The following is a 16,455-nucleotide window of genomic DNA, read 5'->3' on the forward strand; positions in this document are numbered from 1 at the left end:
CTAATACACTAAAGATATTTCAGTTGCAGATTCTCAGAGACAAATAAAAGTATTTACATACCCAGCATTTTCCATTATTTCCAAACCTTGGCTCACAGTATTTACTGAGGTGCCCTGAACCACATATTCTCAAATTCACATCACTAACTCTATACATTTCTTTACATTTAAATTTTTTAAAATAATAACCACACAGGAACACGGTGCAGGTTAGAGTGTGAAAAAAAAAAAACTACCAAAACCCAAATTAATTTCAAATAAAGAAACCCTGAAACTCATTTTCATAAAATTAAATATTGATATCACTCGATTCATAATGTTGTTTAATAATGTATGGAATATGATTACTATTTTGAGCTGCAGGACCCAAGTGAGCTGCGGTGCCCCCTGGTCCCCCTGTCCCAGACCAGCCGACTGGTCAGCCGTCTCATTGAAATCCTGCCAGAGAACCACGCACAGTACAGCCTGGCCCTGCACCTTCTGGAGGCTGTGGAGGCCCTCACCACTGAGGACTGACCCTGAGAGGGAAAACGGGATACCCCCCACCTCCACCACCATCCCCATCCCCAACCCTCCTTGTACCACTTCAGAATGTGGATTGTGGTGAAGCCTGCTCATATGCAGCAAATGAGAGACTGTCAACGAAGAGAAAGATGACAAACGGCCTTCTCACCCTTTTCCCCTCATCGTGGAGGAGGTTTTGTGTTTTGTCATTCAGCTCATGATAATATGATAGAATCAACCTGGCAACTTACTTGTAGAAGGCAGTGACACACAGTGGGTATGTTAGGCCTTTAATTTTTTAATCCATAATTTTTGAGCATTTAACAAATTGAATACTTGTGTTATTGAGAAATATTGTTTAGAGTCTAACTATATGAGATGTTGTTAAGCAGTGGGGCATGTCTTTTCTTTGTCACTTTAAACTCATCTTCAGTCCGTTTGATTTTAAAATCAGATGTCAGTGTGTGGGTGTCCCGTGTGCCATATCAGAGTTCTGTTTGATCTTTCTCCTTCTTTCTTCCCTCTCACGGACAAGAGATGTATCATAAAGAAATATGGACCTTTATTTTTTATTTATATATGCAGACAGTACTGTACTAGCTGTGCCTGTACACCTCCTTTTCTGTAGTCCCACGTCCAGCTGCTCCCACTGGGCTGATCCAACACAGAATAAAGAGGTTTCTGAAAAGCTTAGATGTTTTCATTGTATTGACTTTCACTGAAAACAAGTTCCAGATAAAACTTAATTTTTTTATAACTCAGACACATTTCTTCCATACACCATCGATTGTATGGGAAAGTTTACAAGGAACAGGATTTATCATACAAAGATAGGCGTTCACCAAAATCCCCCCCCCCCCCCATCCTCTCTGTGCTATAAATCCTATACTGTTGTCACACAGTGACACTCTGTAATGAAGTGCTTCTCTATACATTTACACATTGAAAAAAACAGCAAGTCCTCTGAACGGTGTCTCTTTTCAACTGGAAATCAGGTCAATATTTTCAGTGACGTGTGATATTGACAGTAAACAATCTTTCCCATGCTGTATCGGATCGCTTGGTGGTACGAGATCGAATGTATAACCAGCACATTCATGCCACAGCCAAGCAGCTGGGACCAACTCGGACATTTTGGTTTTAAGAGTTCGCTGACAGGCTGCTCCAACAAACTCTGTGGGCGGATCAAAAGCTGTTATTGGGTCGTTCACTCCCAACGCCAACCCTGTGCTAAGCTGCAGTGTCTCTTCACTGGCATCATCAACAATGAGCAAAAATGTGACTGAGGCAGCAGCTGATTTTTCTGATGGTGACAGGGAGAGTGAAACCTGGTCTCTATTCAGCCTTCAGGGGCAACATAAAACACGTGCAGCGAATCGAAAGAGCCTTGGTGATAGCTGGTCGTCATGGTCAGAATGTCAGGCCCGTCATTGGGCCCGTGAGACCACGGTCTGGCAGCGCGGGCACAGGCAGTCTGCCGACTCAGCAGTGTAGCGCCGGCACCTTGGGCACCGGGCACTGGAAGTGGGCACCACCGCTATATCGTAGGCGCTGTCCTCACGGATGACACCACCTGATGAACAGATACACACAGACTGAGCATGTGCATCGCTCACTCATGTTTTTCCACAATGGTGCAGACATTTCTTTTTTTTTTTTATCCAGCACGAGAGCCTGTGTCAGGTTCAGCTAACTCATTCTAATAACCGCTGTCATATTATCATCTGGCTCAGAACACTAGGTTGTCAGTCATTGTTTTCAAGCGATAGAGGAGTTCTTACTTACAAGCAACATCATCAGAACCAGGAGTGGAGCACTGATATGTCATTTGATGAAATGGTGATACATTCGTTTGGTTATTACAGCAGAAAAAAAGGTGATGTTCGGCAGGTGAAATGTTTACAGTAAAAAAAAAAAACCCAAACAACTATAATTGAGTATGAGGGTGTTGAAAAAGAAGGAATAATATGCTAATATTAAAAATAAGACTGAATAAGTGTAATTATTATTATGTAGACTGTTTAAAATCTGGCTGGTATTTTCAATTTGCTCAGTTGTCTGGGATAGTGACATTTAGCACTTTCTTGTGTTGTGAACAAACTTATGAACGTGAATGAACACTGCAGACATTTTAAGTCTGCCAAGGCAGAAAAGAAAAGAACAAGAAAAACAGCCTGAAGAAAAGAAAAAAGGCCTGATGTGGTTTCTCTAACCAAAATGTTGCATTAAGAATTTACTAAACTAATTAACGATGCGTGCAACAGTATGCATAATTCATTTGTAACTGTGGTCACCATTCACTGGTGTGTTAGTGTGCTACATTTTAATGTCTCTGTTAGAAGAAGGTTTTAACTTGGAGCAAATACGTTCATGTAAAACAAACATTTCCTCCATTTCTGACATAATTATCATAGAAATCAAAGGAACTCTCCTGATATATATTAAAATGTGTAAACTATGATTCTGTTTATTTATTTATTTACTTTATTGTAAACTCAGCTCTTAAGTCCTAAGTCAGAATTCCAGTGATCCGATTGGTCAATAGTCTGACGGTTAGGTTCGGATCTAATTCTGCTCTGGGGTAGGTTAACCCTGCAGCACAGGTTACCATGGTGATCTACCATGGTTAAACGTGAGCCACCTTCATGATAGCAGAAAAAGTTCAGCCTAAACAAAACTGGACAACCCACTAATGATGCTTTGTGGTGCAGACCAATAGTACACCAGTAAACTAGCAGGCACAGTCCCAGACCACTGACACTGTTATCAGGTGAGAAAAGGTCTATAATGACATCACACAAACTCCACTATTTCCCCAATTCTGGCTGATTGATGTTACTGTCATTGTATTACTAGCTTGGTGTAGATGTTCCTTACCCTCCAGGTTGATGAGGAAGGTGCCGTGGTTCAGCAGGGCGTCTGAGGGCAGGTCGCGGGGCAGCGCACTGGTCAGGTTGACCCGCGCCGCCATCATCAGCTCAGCCAGCTGGGAGGAGGTGGATGTAGGCTCCTCTTGGAGAGACTGCAAGTGAAGTCAGGAGGGAATTAGCTTGGATTTGTTGAATTGTCCATTCAAATGGATTTACATAATAATAATAATATGTACAGTTAAGACTAGATAAGATAAGATTGCAGTGTCACAGCAGCAAAGTGGACAGTACAAAAGAAAAAGCAAAGCAAAATGAAAATATCAAATACAAAAAATTGTACAAAATATAAATAATATAGTCTAGCAATATAGTGTGTACAAATAGATATTTAAATATGTTAAAATATATCAAAAACAGCAGCAGATAAAGAATATCACACAGTGGGTGTTTGTCAGGTTTTGGTGTGTGTGGTCTACTCGGTGCAGTATTTGTTATTCAGTCTGACAGCAGCAGGAAAGAAAGAGCCTCGGTATCTCTCCATCACAGTCTGCAGGTGCAGCAGCAGTTATATGGTACATGTACCATAATATTACACTACTCTGGAACTGATCACGTCTGATGTGTGGAAATCTATACTACCGCCATTTTTATTCTCAAAAGGATTTAAACAGCTGGAAATGCAATAACTATACTCACATTTGGTCATTTGTTAAAGGGCACAGTCCGCTGACCTGAGGTTTAGAGCAGTTTATAGAGATTGAACTTACCTCCATGAGTTCAAACAGCAGACCAGGTTCAAGGGCAATAGTGAGGTCGTACTGAGCGGCATTTTTGCCTGGGATGGACGACAGGAAGGAGTCCCTAATGGCACACGCTCCCTCCACTGCCTCCTCCAGCCCTGGTTGTCTCCACACAGAGCTGCTTTTTATCCAGCCACTCTTGAACAATGTCTCCGCCTCTACACAAACACACAGTTTTTGTTAGAAAGCAAATGCAACCTATCTGCAGTCATGCGTAGACCTAAGGAGTAACTGCAGAAGTCGCACAACTACAAAAGCGACAGGCACATACTGTCATGTCCTGGCGCGTGTAGATAGACCTCCTCAGCTAGATGTGGCAGGATGGGAGCGATGGATCTGGTAACTCCATCCAGAACTTCCTCTAAAACAGTCTGGCATGATCTTCTGCCCAGTGAGTCCTCTGGGTCACAGTACAGCCTGATTTGAACATATGTCCGAGGTTAAAAGGTCATTTAAACACAAGCGTGCCTCTGATGTTGCTGCGGCAAACGTTTACCTGTCTTTGATGATACTGAAGTAAAAACTGGAGAGGTCTCTGGCGATGAAGGCCTGGAGGACACGGATGACCCTGCCGGCATCAAACTCACTGTAGGCGTCTGTAACCTGCAAACACAGACACAGACACACACACACACACACACACACACTAGCTCTTCAGTCACCAGCTCAAACTGTCTGGACGCAGAATAAGAAGTCATCACACCCCACAGTTACACACACCTTCATGCTGTATTCGCGGAGCAGGTGCAGCATGTACTGATCGATGTAGTGCATCTCTTTGGAGTCCACAGCCTGAGTGAGAGGGTCGAAGCCATGCAGGTTTCCCAGCAGGAACTTCAGAGTGTTCCTCAGCTGGGAGAGAAATCCAGAGGGAGAGAGAGGTCGTGAAGAAATGTGAAGAAACAGTGAAAACGCTACATTTTACTCCCTATTGCACTGTTACCTTGGCGATGCTGTCTCTGGCTGAGTTGAGTGCGGTGGGTCCAATCTGGACCTCAGAGAAGATGTTTGACTCTGCCACCCACCAACGCAGCACATCTGCCCCGTAGGCCGGTAAACCATTGTCCTGAGAAAGATAGAAGACATGAGAAGAAAGAAAGATGGAGGGGCGGTGTAGGAGAGACAAAAGCTAAAGCTGCAAAATTCGGAAAAAGCTGCTTTTTTTTTTTTTTTTGAATAACTGCCGAGACTAGACAAGGAATAAAACCAAAATTCCTTGAAACAATAAGAGACTTTCTCAAAGTCTCATTTCATTTCACCGCCTCTTCCATGATCTCACCTTCCCTCCATTAATGACTGTGTCGGGATCCACAACATTGCCCAGAGACTTGGACATCTTCTCTCCCTGCTCACTGATAGCAAAGCCATGGACCACCAGAGACCTACATACATGATTTATAGTTCATTATTTCAATTATGACAAATAAATTTAAAAAGTGGTTTAATTAGTATTTGTATGTATCGTTCGGTTATTGCCACATGCAACAGAATCCCCAACTTATGTGTGTGACTTTATTTGTGTTGTTCTTGGCGATTAGGCAGAAGCATCTTCAGCTTTTTAATCAAATAAACTTTAGTTAAATGAAGTTAAAATGTTGCTAAAACTATCTCAGTAAGTCTGAACTGATATACTTGTGGATAATAAGTGTGACTACATTACACCCTTTGTAGGCTTGTGATAGCAATGTTTACCAGATGCTTTTCTCCTTCAAAAATCATTGATTTCATTCATGCGTTTCCACTAAATTGCAATCTTTTATGTATTATAAATAAAGAATTATGTAATTTTCATAGAAAACAGGCCTTTTTCAGGGACTAAGAAATTAGTAAACCTCAATCTTTCCTGCAGCAATACATTTCTGAGCATTCAGAAATTATTCTGACCATTCACTATTTCACATTTTGTTATGTTGCCGCCTCACGCTAGAGACAGACTGGTTGGTCAGAGCTTCATCCGACATCGAGATAATGACCCAACACATTAGAGGAACAGAACCAGATGGAGGCTTCACATGATGAAGAGCAGCACACTCTCCAGACTTCGTTACAATCTGTAACTTTCCCACATTAAAATTAAATATTTTTGCGAATTTCACATTTTTAAAGTGAAACTGCTTTATTAGTTTATCTTTTTTAAGCCTGTGGTCCATTTGTTATGGGGAGGAGGACACCTGTGTGGATGAATGCTGAATGATCAGATCAAATTTTGTTCAAAGTGAAGATTCCATGATTCCTTTTTAAAATCTCCAGTTTTTATTTATTCTGTTCTTGAATTTCTGAAATAATGAGACGCTGAATCCTGTACATTCAAATAACAAAAGGAAAAATGGAGGTGTGCTTCAATCTTTGACCACTAGTCTGTATTGTCATGTTGGGGTCAATGTATTTGACACACACATTCAAAGCACATATACACAGTCATTTACAATCATCTGGTCGTCGTGCACACCGCAGCAAACGGATGGGTCACTCACTTGTAAGGTGCCTTGTTCCTCACAGCGACACTGGTGAGCAGCGACGACTGAAACCAGCCTCCAATCTGGTCCTTTCCCTCCACATAAGCATCCGCCCTGGGGTCTGACTCTGGAGGAGGGGTGGAGGGGTGGAGGAGGGAAGGTGGCGGAGACATGAGGGGCAAAAGAAAATCAATCAGTTCTACACTCACACCACAGGAAAAACTGGTGAAACAAAGGATTAGGATTTGTGAGGAATGTCTAGAAAAGACAGGAGAGATGAGCCGATGTTAGTGAGCCCACTGAGAGGTGACTCAATCAACATGCCTTGTCTCAATAGCCAAAAACAGCCAAACAGATGGTTATACATGTCGTACAGACAGCCGTTTAACAGACAGACGTTTCAGTCATAAACAGCTTTCAACCTCGTCCATCTCCAACCTGAATCTATTGACAGAGAAAACAAACAGCAGGGAGGAAGCACAGAGTTTGGGCCATCCCTGGGAAAAGAAACAAACTGCCAGTGTTCTCCCAAGAAAGATGCTGTGTCTAAATCCTGCATGCATGAGGAGAGGGGAGGAAGAGGGTGGGTTGAGATTCATGCTGTATCGATTTGAGGAGTTCTTTTTAATCTCCTTCTTCCACGTTTGGTTTTTCTTAAATACTCCTTAAAGCACATGCAAATGCTTTTGGATTTCATTTTCTGAATTGGAACAGAATGCCTGTTTTAAGTGACCAGACACCGGAGAGGTGCGGTGTTGTTCAGCGGTGGAGTGAAGATGAGAGATGCTCATCTGGCATCTAACTGACATCTTAGCCAACACTGTAAAACTTAATTAAAACATATCCAAGAGCATTTGAGAGCAAAAGGAGGAAGAAGAGGCCGAGTGAGACACAACAGGAGTAAGAGTCTGAGAATCAAAGACAGAGAGGGTCGAAGGCTGCTGTGCAGGCCACAGCAGGTGGATGGTCAAATAACCTGCGACCAGAGGTTTGCGGAGCGGAGCGGGGAGCCAGCTGAGACGTGACTCAGGCTCTTGAGAATCTCCCTCCATCTCCTCTGGAAATGAAAACACAAGCAAACACAGACAATGCAAAACACGTCCGCTGTGGCAAGTTATTTAATAACACATTCTGTCTCATGTCTTAAAACAGTAACGGCAACAATACAGCTCGAGGTTCCTGCAACATCCTGACTTGTTATAAGAAGACCGCTCCACTCGACAGCTACTGTATGCTAGCAGCTGTGTGTGAGGCTGTACTTTGGCACAGCTGTGCTGTGAGCTAAATGCTGTTAGCAGGTAAGCTGTTCACCTTGTCTGCCATCTTGGTGTAGCCTGTTAGCATTATTTAGCACTTGGCTTACATTAATTAGCACAAAGTGCAGAGGCAGATTGGAATATGATTTGTTTTGCAGGTTTTTTGTATTGGACAAATTAAAGGTAAAACAGTTAAGGGGGGTTCTGTAGTTTGCACTGTCGCCTCACAACAAGAAGTTTCTGAAGTTTCTAGGTTAGAACCCCGGTTTGGCCGGAAACGCAGTGATTCTCTTTGGAAATGTTCCTACACTGTGTGTAGGATGTTATGATCTGCACAGCTGCAGCTAGACTTGGTTATTTGAATATCTCTGCAGGTATATCTGCCATAAGAATTCCAGTTGTACTGTGTGTCAAGGAGAAAACACGTAGCACTGTGACCTGCTGAGACTGCACTGCCCTCTAATCCAGCTCTGTGGTCAACAAGCCTCTGCTTTTGCTTACATTACACTTTGCAAAGCAACTTAACTGGTGTGGGTGACTATGAGGTAGGTCTAAGTAGCTTTCTCTACAATAAACTAATTAAGGCAGACCTGATTAAAGGCATTTTGAAAGCTGGTGGTGATTGAAGTGAGGCGGAGACTTAACGGCTGCTACTCTTAGAACATGAGTGTCAGTGGAGAGAAACAGGTGTAGAGGAGCGGCATCACTGCATCACTGTACAGTATAAATACACAATCTGGGGCCGGTTTCACAGTTTGTACTTGGTCCGATCTGCATCACAGAACAGACTGAAGAAATCTGAGATGTACCTTCTAGTACAGCGGCCCATGATGCTCCGCTGTCAAACCAGATGTCCAGCACATCCTCTCCACGAATGTAGTCAGTCACTGGACCTGCTTTACTCTGAAAGGAATACACAGGTGAACAGTAATTAATTCATCAAACCGGATGAGTTTTAATAACTGATTGCTTAAAGCTACATTAATTCATTTTTGGCCACTGGAGGCAGGATAATTAAAACAGATTAACGGCCCTGACAGTATAGCACATTATCAAACACAAAGGTTGTTCAATTCCATTAAAGTATAAAAAATACAAGTAAAAAGCATAAAAAGAAAAGAGTATAAAAACACAAAGCATAAAATAAGTAATATCTAATTTAAGTGCAAGATGAACATTTGAGAGATATACTGTATCTAGGGCCCGGGCCATTTAATNAACTTAACTGGTGTGGGTGACTATGAGGTAGGTCTAAGTAGCTTTCTCTACAATAAACTAATTAAGGCAGACCTGATTAAAGGCATTTTGAAAGCTGGTGGTGATTGAAGTGAGGCGGAGACTTAACGGCTGCTACTCTTAGAACATGAGTGTCAGTGGAGAGAAACAGGTGTAGAGGAGCAGCATCACTGCATCACTGTACAGTATAAATACACAATCTGGGGCCGGTTTCACTAAGATATCTCAGACTGGTCTGTTGTGTTGGTCCAGTCTTCATGTTGCTCACAGATTTGTCTAATGCAAGTCAGACCGTTTCACAAAAAAAAAGACTGACTCATTTTAAGCCAGAAAACACACATCCTACCCCCCCCCCAGGTTAACTCAGGTCACAGACCAATGTCACCATGGTAACAATTAATGACACCTACACTGAGCAGTAGCACCCAAAAACAAAAAACAGGAAAACATGGCTCATAATTTGAGGTTTGCTACGATTGCTATGGAGAGAGAAATGATAAGGGAAATAGTTTTTAGACACTGCAGCCATTTCTTTCCAAATCTGATTTTTTTCTTTTCTTTTTTTTTTTTCTTTTGAAAAAAGTCTTAATTTACCCAGCATTCAGTGCACCACAGTCTGGCTTAAGATAAATCAAGAACTGAACTGCTTTGTGCAACGGATGAATTCAGACGTCTATCTGAAGTCTGACTGTTTGTTCGATCTGAGACGTTTGTGAAACTTGCCCCTGATATCAGAGGCGTCACTTTCTTTGCAGCTGTGGACAGTTTTCACATTTTCTTTACTGAGCAGGATCGTTACTAATGAAAGGCGTGTAACTTGTATTAGGATTCACAATACATCACAGATGCTGATTCAGTTTCAGATCAGTTTGTACTTGGTCCGATCTGCATCACAGAACAGACTGAAGAAATCTGAGATGTACCTTCTAGTACAGCGGCCCATGATGCTCCGCTGTCAAACCAGATGTCCAGCACATCCTCTCCACGAATGTAGTCAGTCACTGGACCTGCTTTACTCTGAAAGGAATACACAGGTGAACAGTAATTAATTCATCAAACCGGATGAGTTTTAATAACTGATTGCTTAAAGCTACATTAATTCATTTTTGGCCACTGGAGGCAGGATAATTAAAACAGATTAACGGCCCTGACAGTATAGCACATTATCAAACACAAAGGTTGTTCAATTCCATTAAAGTATAAAAAATACAAGTAAAAAGCATAAAAAGAAAAGAGTATAAAAACACAAAGCATAAAATAAGTAATATCTAATTTAAGTGCAAGATGAACATTTGAGAGATATACTGTATCTAGGGCCCGGGCCATTTAATGACTTGCAGGCAACAAGTAAAACTCTAAATTAAAATCTGACTGGAAGCCTAACATCCAGCCTGACTGGAGGAGTCATGTTAACTCTTTTCTTCGTGTTAGTAAGAACCTGAGCAGCAGCATCTGAATAAGCTGTAGCTGCCTAATGGTCTTATATGGTGAACCAGTGAGGAGAATATTGCAATAGTCAACTCTGGAGGATATAAAAAGGCATGAACGAGTTTCTCCAAGTCTTGTTTAGACACAAAGTCTCTGACCCTAGCTAAGTTTTAACATGCCAAAATGCAAATTTTCTGTCAAAATACAAGATCGCCCTCCATGATTACACCCAGATTTTTAACATGGGTTGAAGTCTTTAGTGCCTTAGACTCCAGGTAGGCACTACGTTGAAACCTTCCTTCTTTGTTCCCAAATAGAACTATCTCTGAAAAGCCTCTGAAATCACATCCATCAAATTAAAAAGGGATTACACCGCCCGTAGCCCTCATTTATATCATGGCCCAGTTTCATCGGATGTATCACTGACACATGTCCAAACCCTCACCTTGATCCTAACTCACCATCACATACAAACACTAACACACATATTCTCACCTTCTTGAGGACCTCTGCTGGCAGCAAGGTCTCAATGGGAAGCTCCCACCAACAGTCGCTGCCCTTTTCTTTGAAGAGTGTTGCTATGTGGGACACTGTGTGTCTGCAGAGGCCGGAGACAGGGAAGAATGTTTAGTGAGGAACAGATATTGTGTGTGTGTGTGTGTGTTTGTGTGTGTGTGTGAGATTTTCTTGTTGATCTGTAATATCTCTGATAAAAGTGAGCGTGTGTGAAAATATGTGTAAAAGCCTGTTTGTCTGCATGTGTGTGTTGCGTGTCTTACTTGTTGACGAGAGCCTCTCCAGTCTCTTTGTGGTAGAAGACTGGGATCGGGACGCCCCAGCTTCGCTGTCTGGAGATGCACCAGTACGTCCGTCTGTCCAGCATGGCCAGCAGGCTGCCCTTCGCCGACTCTGGCAAAACACGCACCTTCTGCAGCACCTCCTGGACAACCGCACACACGCACACACACACACACACACACACACACACAGGAAACAAACTGTAAATGTGAAGCAAGTACCTTCCTGGAAACATTCCCCTCTTGAAAAAAAATTTACAAAGCATCGCTTTCAGTGTACCAGGAACAGCAAACAGGAACTCAATAAAAAGGAGTGTGACGGTAACATGGCTGTCCAGCTCACCTTGGCTTTGTCTTTGAGTGATGCTGTGTTGATGAACCACTGCTTACTGGGCCTGATGATAACGGGCTGCTTTGTCCTCCAGTCATACGGGTAGCTGTGGACACACTTCTCCTCTTTCACCAGAGCGCCACACTCCTTCAGCATGGAGATCACTACCACAGGCAAACAGACAGAAAAACAGACACAGATACAAGACAATATTTAACTAGAATCACCTCCTCGTGGTCGTCTGCCTCCGTCACTCAGACTCGTTCCATGTCACATCCCTGTTTATCCAGAGTCATAGAGAATATCAACCATTTGTGTGAAATTATGTGTGAATTATGTGTGAAGTTTGGAGTAATGGCTAAGAAGTGTTTTCTGAGGTCACCGTGACCTTGACCTTTGACCTTTGACCACCAAAGCCTGATGAGTTGTTTCCTTGAGTTGACATTTGTGCAAAATTTGAAGGGATTCCCTTGAAGAGCTATAGAGATATCACGTTCACAAGGCCAAACGAGGTCACCGTGACCTTTGACCTGAAAATCTAATCAGTTCGTCCTTAAGTGAACATTTGTGGCAAATTTGAAGACGTTCCGTCAAGGCGTTAATGAGATATCGTGACCACAAGAACGGGATGAACGGACGTATGGACGACCCCGAAAACAATATGCCTCCGGCTCTGACTGTCGTCGGGGCGGAGGCAGAAAAAATATGAAACACTAAAAGCCCTCGCACATGAGCTACAGGAGAGCGTTATGTCCTGTTCTCACACAGTCATGCTGCACCTTTGTCAGTGCCTTCTCTCATCACGGACAGATTGTGTAGATCTGGTCCAGCTGACTCGGTGAACTTGCCGTCCTCGTCCACTATACACTCCTGAGGCGGAAGCGAAACATACACACAGTTACAAAGAGTTGCAGGCACGTTTCACCAGGTTCATTCAGGATGTCAGCAACATAATGATACCAAAATAATCATAACTAAAAGCAAGTCCATATTACTGTTAGAGATTTGTATTCATTAACCTGAATTTATCATAATATTTGAACCTTGTGTCATGTAAATTTTTAAATACATATATGGCTTGTAACATCATCTCTTATATTAAAAAAAACCTCTATTACAGCTCCAATTTCATCTATAAAATGTAAAGAAATGAACAGAGAAATGCAGAAAATCCTTACACTTAAATAACACAAAAAATAACTGAAACAATTATTTGATTGACATTTTTTTTTTCTTCTATTGACCAACTAATCATTTCAGCACTAAATCTTATGGCCACTCAACACAACATATCTGTGTGGAATACACTGTGAACTATAAGGGACAATGGTGTGAAAGGTCCAACAGGTCCTCTTAATAAAACAGAACATACCACAGACAGTTTATACTGAGAAGCCACACTGTAATCCTCCATGCCGTGAGCCGGCGCCGTGTGGACCAACCCTGTTCCTTTTGCCATAGTCACGTGATTAGCCGGCAACAGCGGCACTTCCTTGTCAGGAATTGTGGGGTGTTTGCAGACCCCGCCCTCAAGCTGGGAGCCTTGGAGGAGAAAGACAGCGGACGTTTGCATTGTTGTTTCTGTAACTGACAAGACAAGACCTCCAGGCTGTTGTGTGTCAGTGTGTGAATGAGTGCGTTACCTGTGAAGGTGCCCACACTCTCCAGCTCTGTGCCCAGCAGTGCTGCCACGCTGGCTGTGCGCTCCGTGGCCACCAGGAGCAACTGAGAGTTATCCGCCCTCTTCACAACCGAGAACAGAGCGCCGATGTTCCACTGCAATTAAAGATTACGCTTTTATTTCTTTTCTTTTTTTTTTTTTAATTAGAAAACATCACTTCACTGTTTCTCAGCTCCCATTAATCCTCAAAACAAATTCACTGCAGCAACAACTAAAAGAGCAAGAGGCAACGTTGCAACGTCCTCTTTGGGACAGAACTAGAATCTCCTCCTCGTGGTGGTTTCCTCCAGCCAAGCTGTAGGACACATGCTCACAATCTCTCCTTCTGTTCCTGAGTCACAACACTGAATAATGACCAGAAGTGTTTTTGCAGAACATTATGATGTCACAGTGAAGTTGACCTTTGACCATTTGGATATAAAAAGTCATCACTTCATTTTATCCTTATAGACATTTGAGTTAAATTGTGTCATGTCAGTGAATGAATTTGTGAGGTCACAGTGAGACAGAAGTGATGAAGTTCCCTCTGGGCGTTCCTGATATATTGTAATCACAAGAACATGAGGTCACAGTGACCTTGACCTTTGACCATCAAAATATAATCAGTTCACCTTTGAGTCCTAGTGAATGTTTGTACCAAATCTAAAAAAAATTGTGCCAAATATGAAGAGTTTGAAGTTCCTTCAAGGCGTTACTGAGATATCACCTTCACGAGAATGGGACGTACGGATGTGTGGCCGTGCCCAAAACCCAAAAACATACTGCCTCCGACTCTGGCTGTCGCTAGCGTGGCGGCATAAAAACAACCCAGGGTGGATGGGAAATATGGTTTGGGTTTCTGGAAAATGGCACATCAGTAAATGTAATGCAGCTGTTCAGATAATTGATTAACTGTTTAAATTTTTAAGGAAAATGCCAAAAAAAAACAAAAAAAAAAACGCAGCTTCTCAACTGTGAATATTTGCTGGTTTACTTGGTCTTCTATCATAATTAATTGAAGATTAATTGTAATTACTATTTTTCATTATTTTCTGATGTTTTGTAATGTAAACAGTTTCAGTTTCAGTGTAACCTTTTTTGGTGGCGGGGGTACTCACTGGGCATTGGGCATGTAGCATATGGCCTGGTTTGCAGGAATGGTCCAAGGCTGGGTGGTCCACACCAACACAGAGACACTTTCCAGACCTGCTGAGGCACACGTGCACCCACACACAATGAAGAGCTTGGACAATGTGTCAAAAAGCTCTGAATTGAATGTGTGTGTGTGTTTGTTTTACCTTTCTCTGAAGCTATCTCCGCTGGCAGTGTGATCAGGGGAAATGTGGCGTAAATGGCTCTGCTCACATGTTCGGGGTTGTACTCCAACTCTGCCTCTGCTAGGGCCGTTCTACAGACGCAGATCAAAGTTTACAAGAGGTTATTAAATGGTGATGGAGACTAGAAAAATTAAAATGTAACGAGCATATCAACTCAGTACTTTGATGAAGGAGACCAGAAGATCGGCTTGTAGTCCTGATAGATGAGTCCCTGCAGAAAAATACAGTGGAAAAAACTGTCAGTCTCGATTCCATTTCTTTGCTCACAGTTGTTTCCCTGTTGGTTTTATATTGTTACAACAACTGCTAATGTTACTAATTAGTGAACAGATACTAAGCATTTTAAATGTGTTTATGAATCATGGCAAAAAACACTGAGTGAATAGCAAATGGTTGTTCACCTTGCTGTGCATTTCTTGGAAGACTTTCAGCTGAGCAGCCTCATAGGCCCCATCATAGGTGTAGTAGCACTGGTCCCAGTCAGCCATCACCCCCCAGCGCTGGAAAGCAGCCTTCTGACGAGCTATGGCCCTCTCTGCAAACTCCCGCGCTGGATGAGACAGAAAGAAAACATTAGAGCGGCTGCTAATCTGATAGTGCTCATGTTCAGGCAGTTATCCGTTCTTTCTAACCTTTCTGTCTGATCTGTAGCGGACTCAGGCCGCTGGTCCCCAGCTCTCCGAGAGCCTTCAGCTCGATGGGCAGGCCGTGGCAGTCCCAGCCTGGGATATAGTGGACCTGCCGCCCCCTCAGCATCTCAAAGCGGTTACGGATGTCCTTTAGGATCTGTGTAAAGAAAGATACAATTAACTTAATAACTACTTTGCAGTGTTTGAGCTGTCAGCGCTGCCAGAAAGCTTTTACTTTTAAACTACATCATGCTGCAGTTGTCAGCAGAAGTTAAATTACAATTCAATCATTATTATTTGCTATACCATAACAGTATGAAATTAACTTAAATATAAAAAGAACACTGTAAATAAAATACCTTATTGAGTGCGTGTCCAACATGAGGGTCTCCATTTGCATACGGGGGTCCATCATGAAGGCAGAACTCCTTCTTGGCCTTCCTCTCTCTCTGCCAGGAGTACAAATCTGCAAATCCACACTCCTGCAACACACGGAAGAGGAGAGTTTTTATACTGTCAACATGACAAAAAACAAAACAAACAAAGCATCATAATGAAGGAGTTGTCTGTATCAGGTTAGGATTTGTGTTATTAAAATATAAGTGTGCACACACACAAACTAGAAGTGATACGTCAGAAAAGTGACACACAGTATTTGTAGTCTGCATAATCCAGATTCATGTCTGTTGAGGGACATTTCTTGGAGATAGGATAAAGCAGAAGAGAGGAGAGTGATCCCTACTGTACCTTCTGTATCTCGAGTTCTCGGTCCAGCAGCTTCTGCCCGGTCAGTTTCATTGGGAACTTAGTCCGGGGAAGCAGCACTGTATCTCGGTACACTCCCTGAGCAGAACCCGTCTCTGCTGGCTGAGCGCTGCCTTCTCCTGAACTCACACCATGACAGCGGCTGGAGCTGAAGGGGAGAGCCTGGTGGAGGAGGCCGCCTCTCCGATGTGACCTCCGTCCCCATCTCGCTAGCGCGTGGCTCACTGCCGAAATGCGGCACAGCAGCATGGGGAGGTGAGGCAGCTCTGTGGCCACACAACTGAAGAAAAACCACAAATAAACTGAAAGGTGTGTGGTTGTTTTTGTTGTAACAGTATACAGGTATCGTGCCGCTGTGTTCCGCCCTTCTTGGAGAGCTGTGTTTC

At 42.8% G+C, this 16,455-nt stretch overlaps 2 protein-coding genes across 7 annotated transcripts in view; one reads left to right on the top strand and one right to left on the bottom strand.

The window, feature by feature from the left end:
* rab3gap2 (RAB3 GTPase activating non-catalytic protein subunit 2) overlaps window positions 1–1,355 on the top strand; it is an 18,100-nt gene extending 16,745 nt beyond the window's left edge. For 3 of the 5 annotated variants that reach the window (XM_022750090.1, XM_022750091.1, XM_022750092.1), the window contains exon 35: window positions 358–1,355. In XM_022750090.1, the coding sequence (XP_022605811.1) occupies window positions 358–516 (159 nt within the window). In that variant the 3' untranslated portion in view covers window positions 517–1,355. The remainder of the gene's footprint in view (window positions 1–357) is intronic. The other 2 variants (XM_022750094.1, XM_022750095.1) reach the window with 1 other exon arrangement.
* On the bottom strand, window positions 1,355–16,455 carry iars2 (isoleucyl-tRNA synthetase 2, mitochondrial). 2 transcript variants are annotated; one of them, XM_022750096.1, is made up of 24 exons: window positions 16,052–16,455; window positions 15,664–15,786; window positions 15,308–15,461; window positions 15,077–15,225; window positions 14,837–14,886; window positions 14,637–14,746; window positions 14,457–14,547; window positions 13,322–13,437; window positions 13,051–13,220; window positions 12,458–12,548; window positions 11,691–11,842; window positions 11,330–11,490; window positions 11,046–11,148; window positions 10,046–10,139; window positions 7,607–7,687; window positions 6,649–6,757; window positions 5,454–5,556; window positions 5,118–5,240; window positions 4,895–5,026; window positions 4,671–4,777; window positions 4,446–4,591; window positions 4,142–4,332; window positions 3,382–3,526; window positions 1,355–2,077 (listed from the first exon to the last, which is right to left on the bottom strand). In XM_022750096.1, the coding sequence occupies exons 1-24, from the start codon at window positions 16,316–16,318 to the stop codon at window positions 1,932–1,934; spliced, it is 3,114 nt and encodes a 1,037-aa protein (XP_022605817.1). In that variant the 5' UTR covers window positions 16,319–16,455; the 3' UTR covers window positions 1,355–1,931. The 2 variants fall into 2 exon arrangements, with proteins under 2 accessions (XP_022605817.1, XP_022605818.1); XM_022750097.1 differs by lacking the exon at window positions 7,607–7,687 and having other exon boundaries at window positions 13,322–13,434; window positions 14,454–14,547.

This window comes from Seriola dumerili, unplaced genomic scaffold, assembly GCF_002260705.1.
Source record: "Seriola dumerili isolate Sdu_G_001 unplaced genomic scaffold, Sdu_1.0 BDQW01000149.1, whole genome shotgun sequence".
Taxonomy (NCBI): Eukaryota; Metazoa; Chordata; class Actinopteri; order Carangiformes; family Carangidae; genus Seriola; species Seriola dumerili.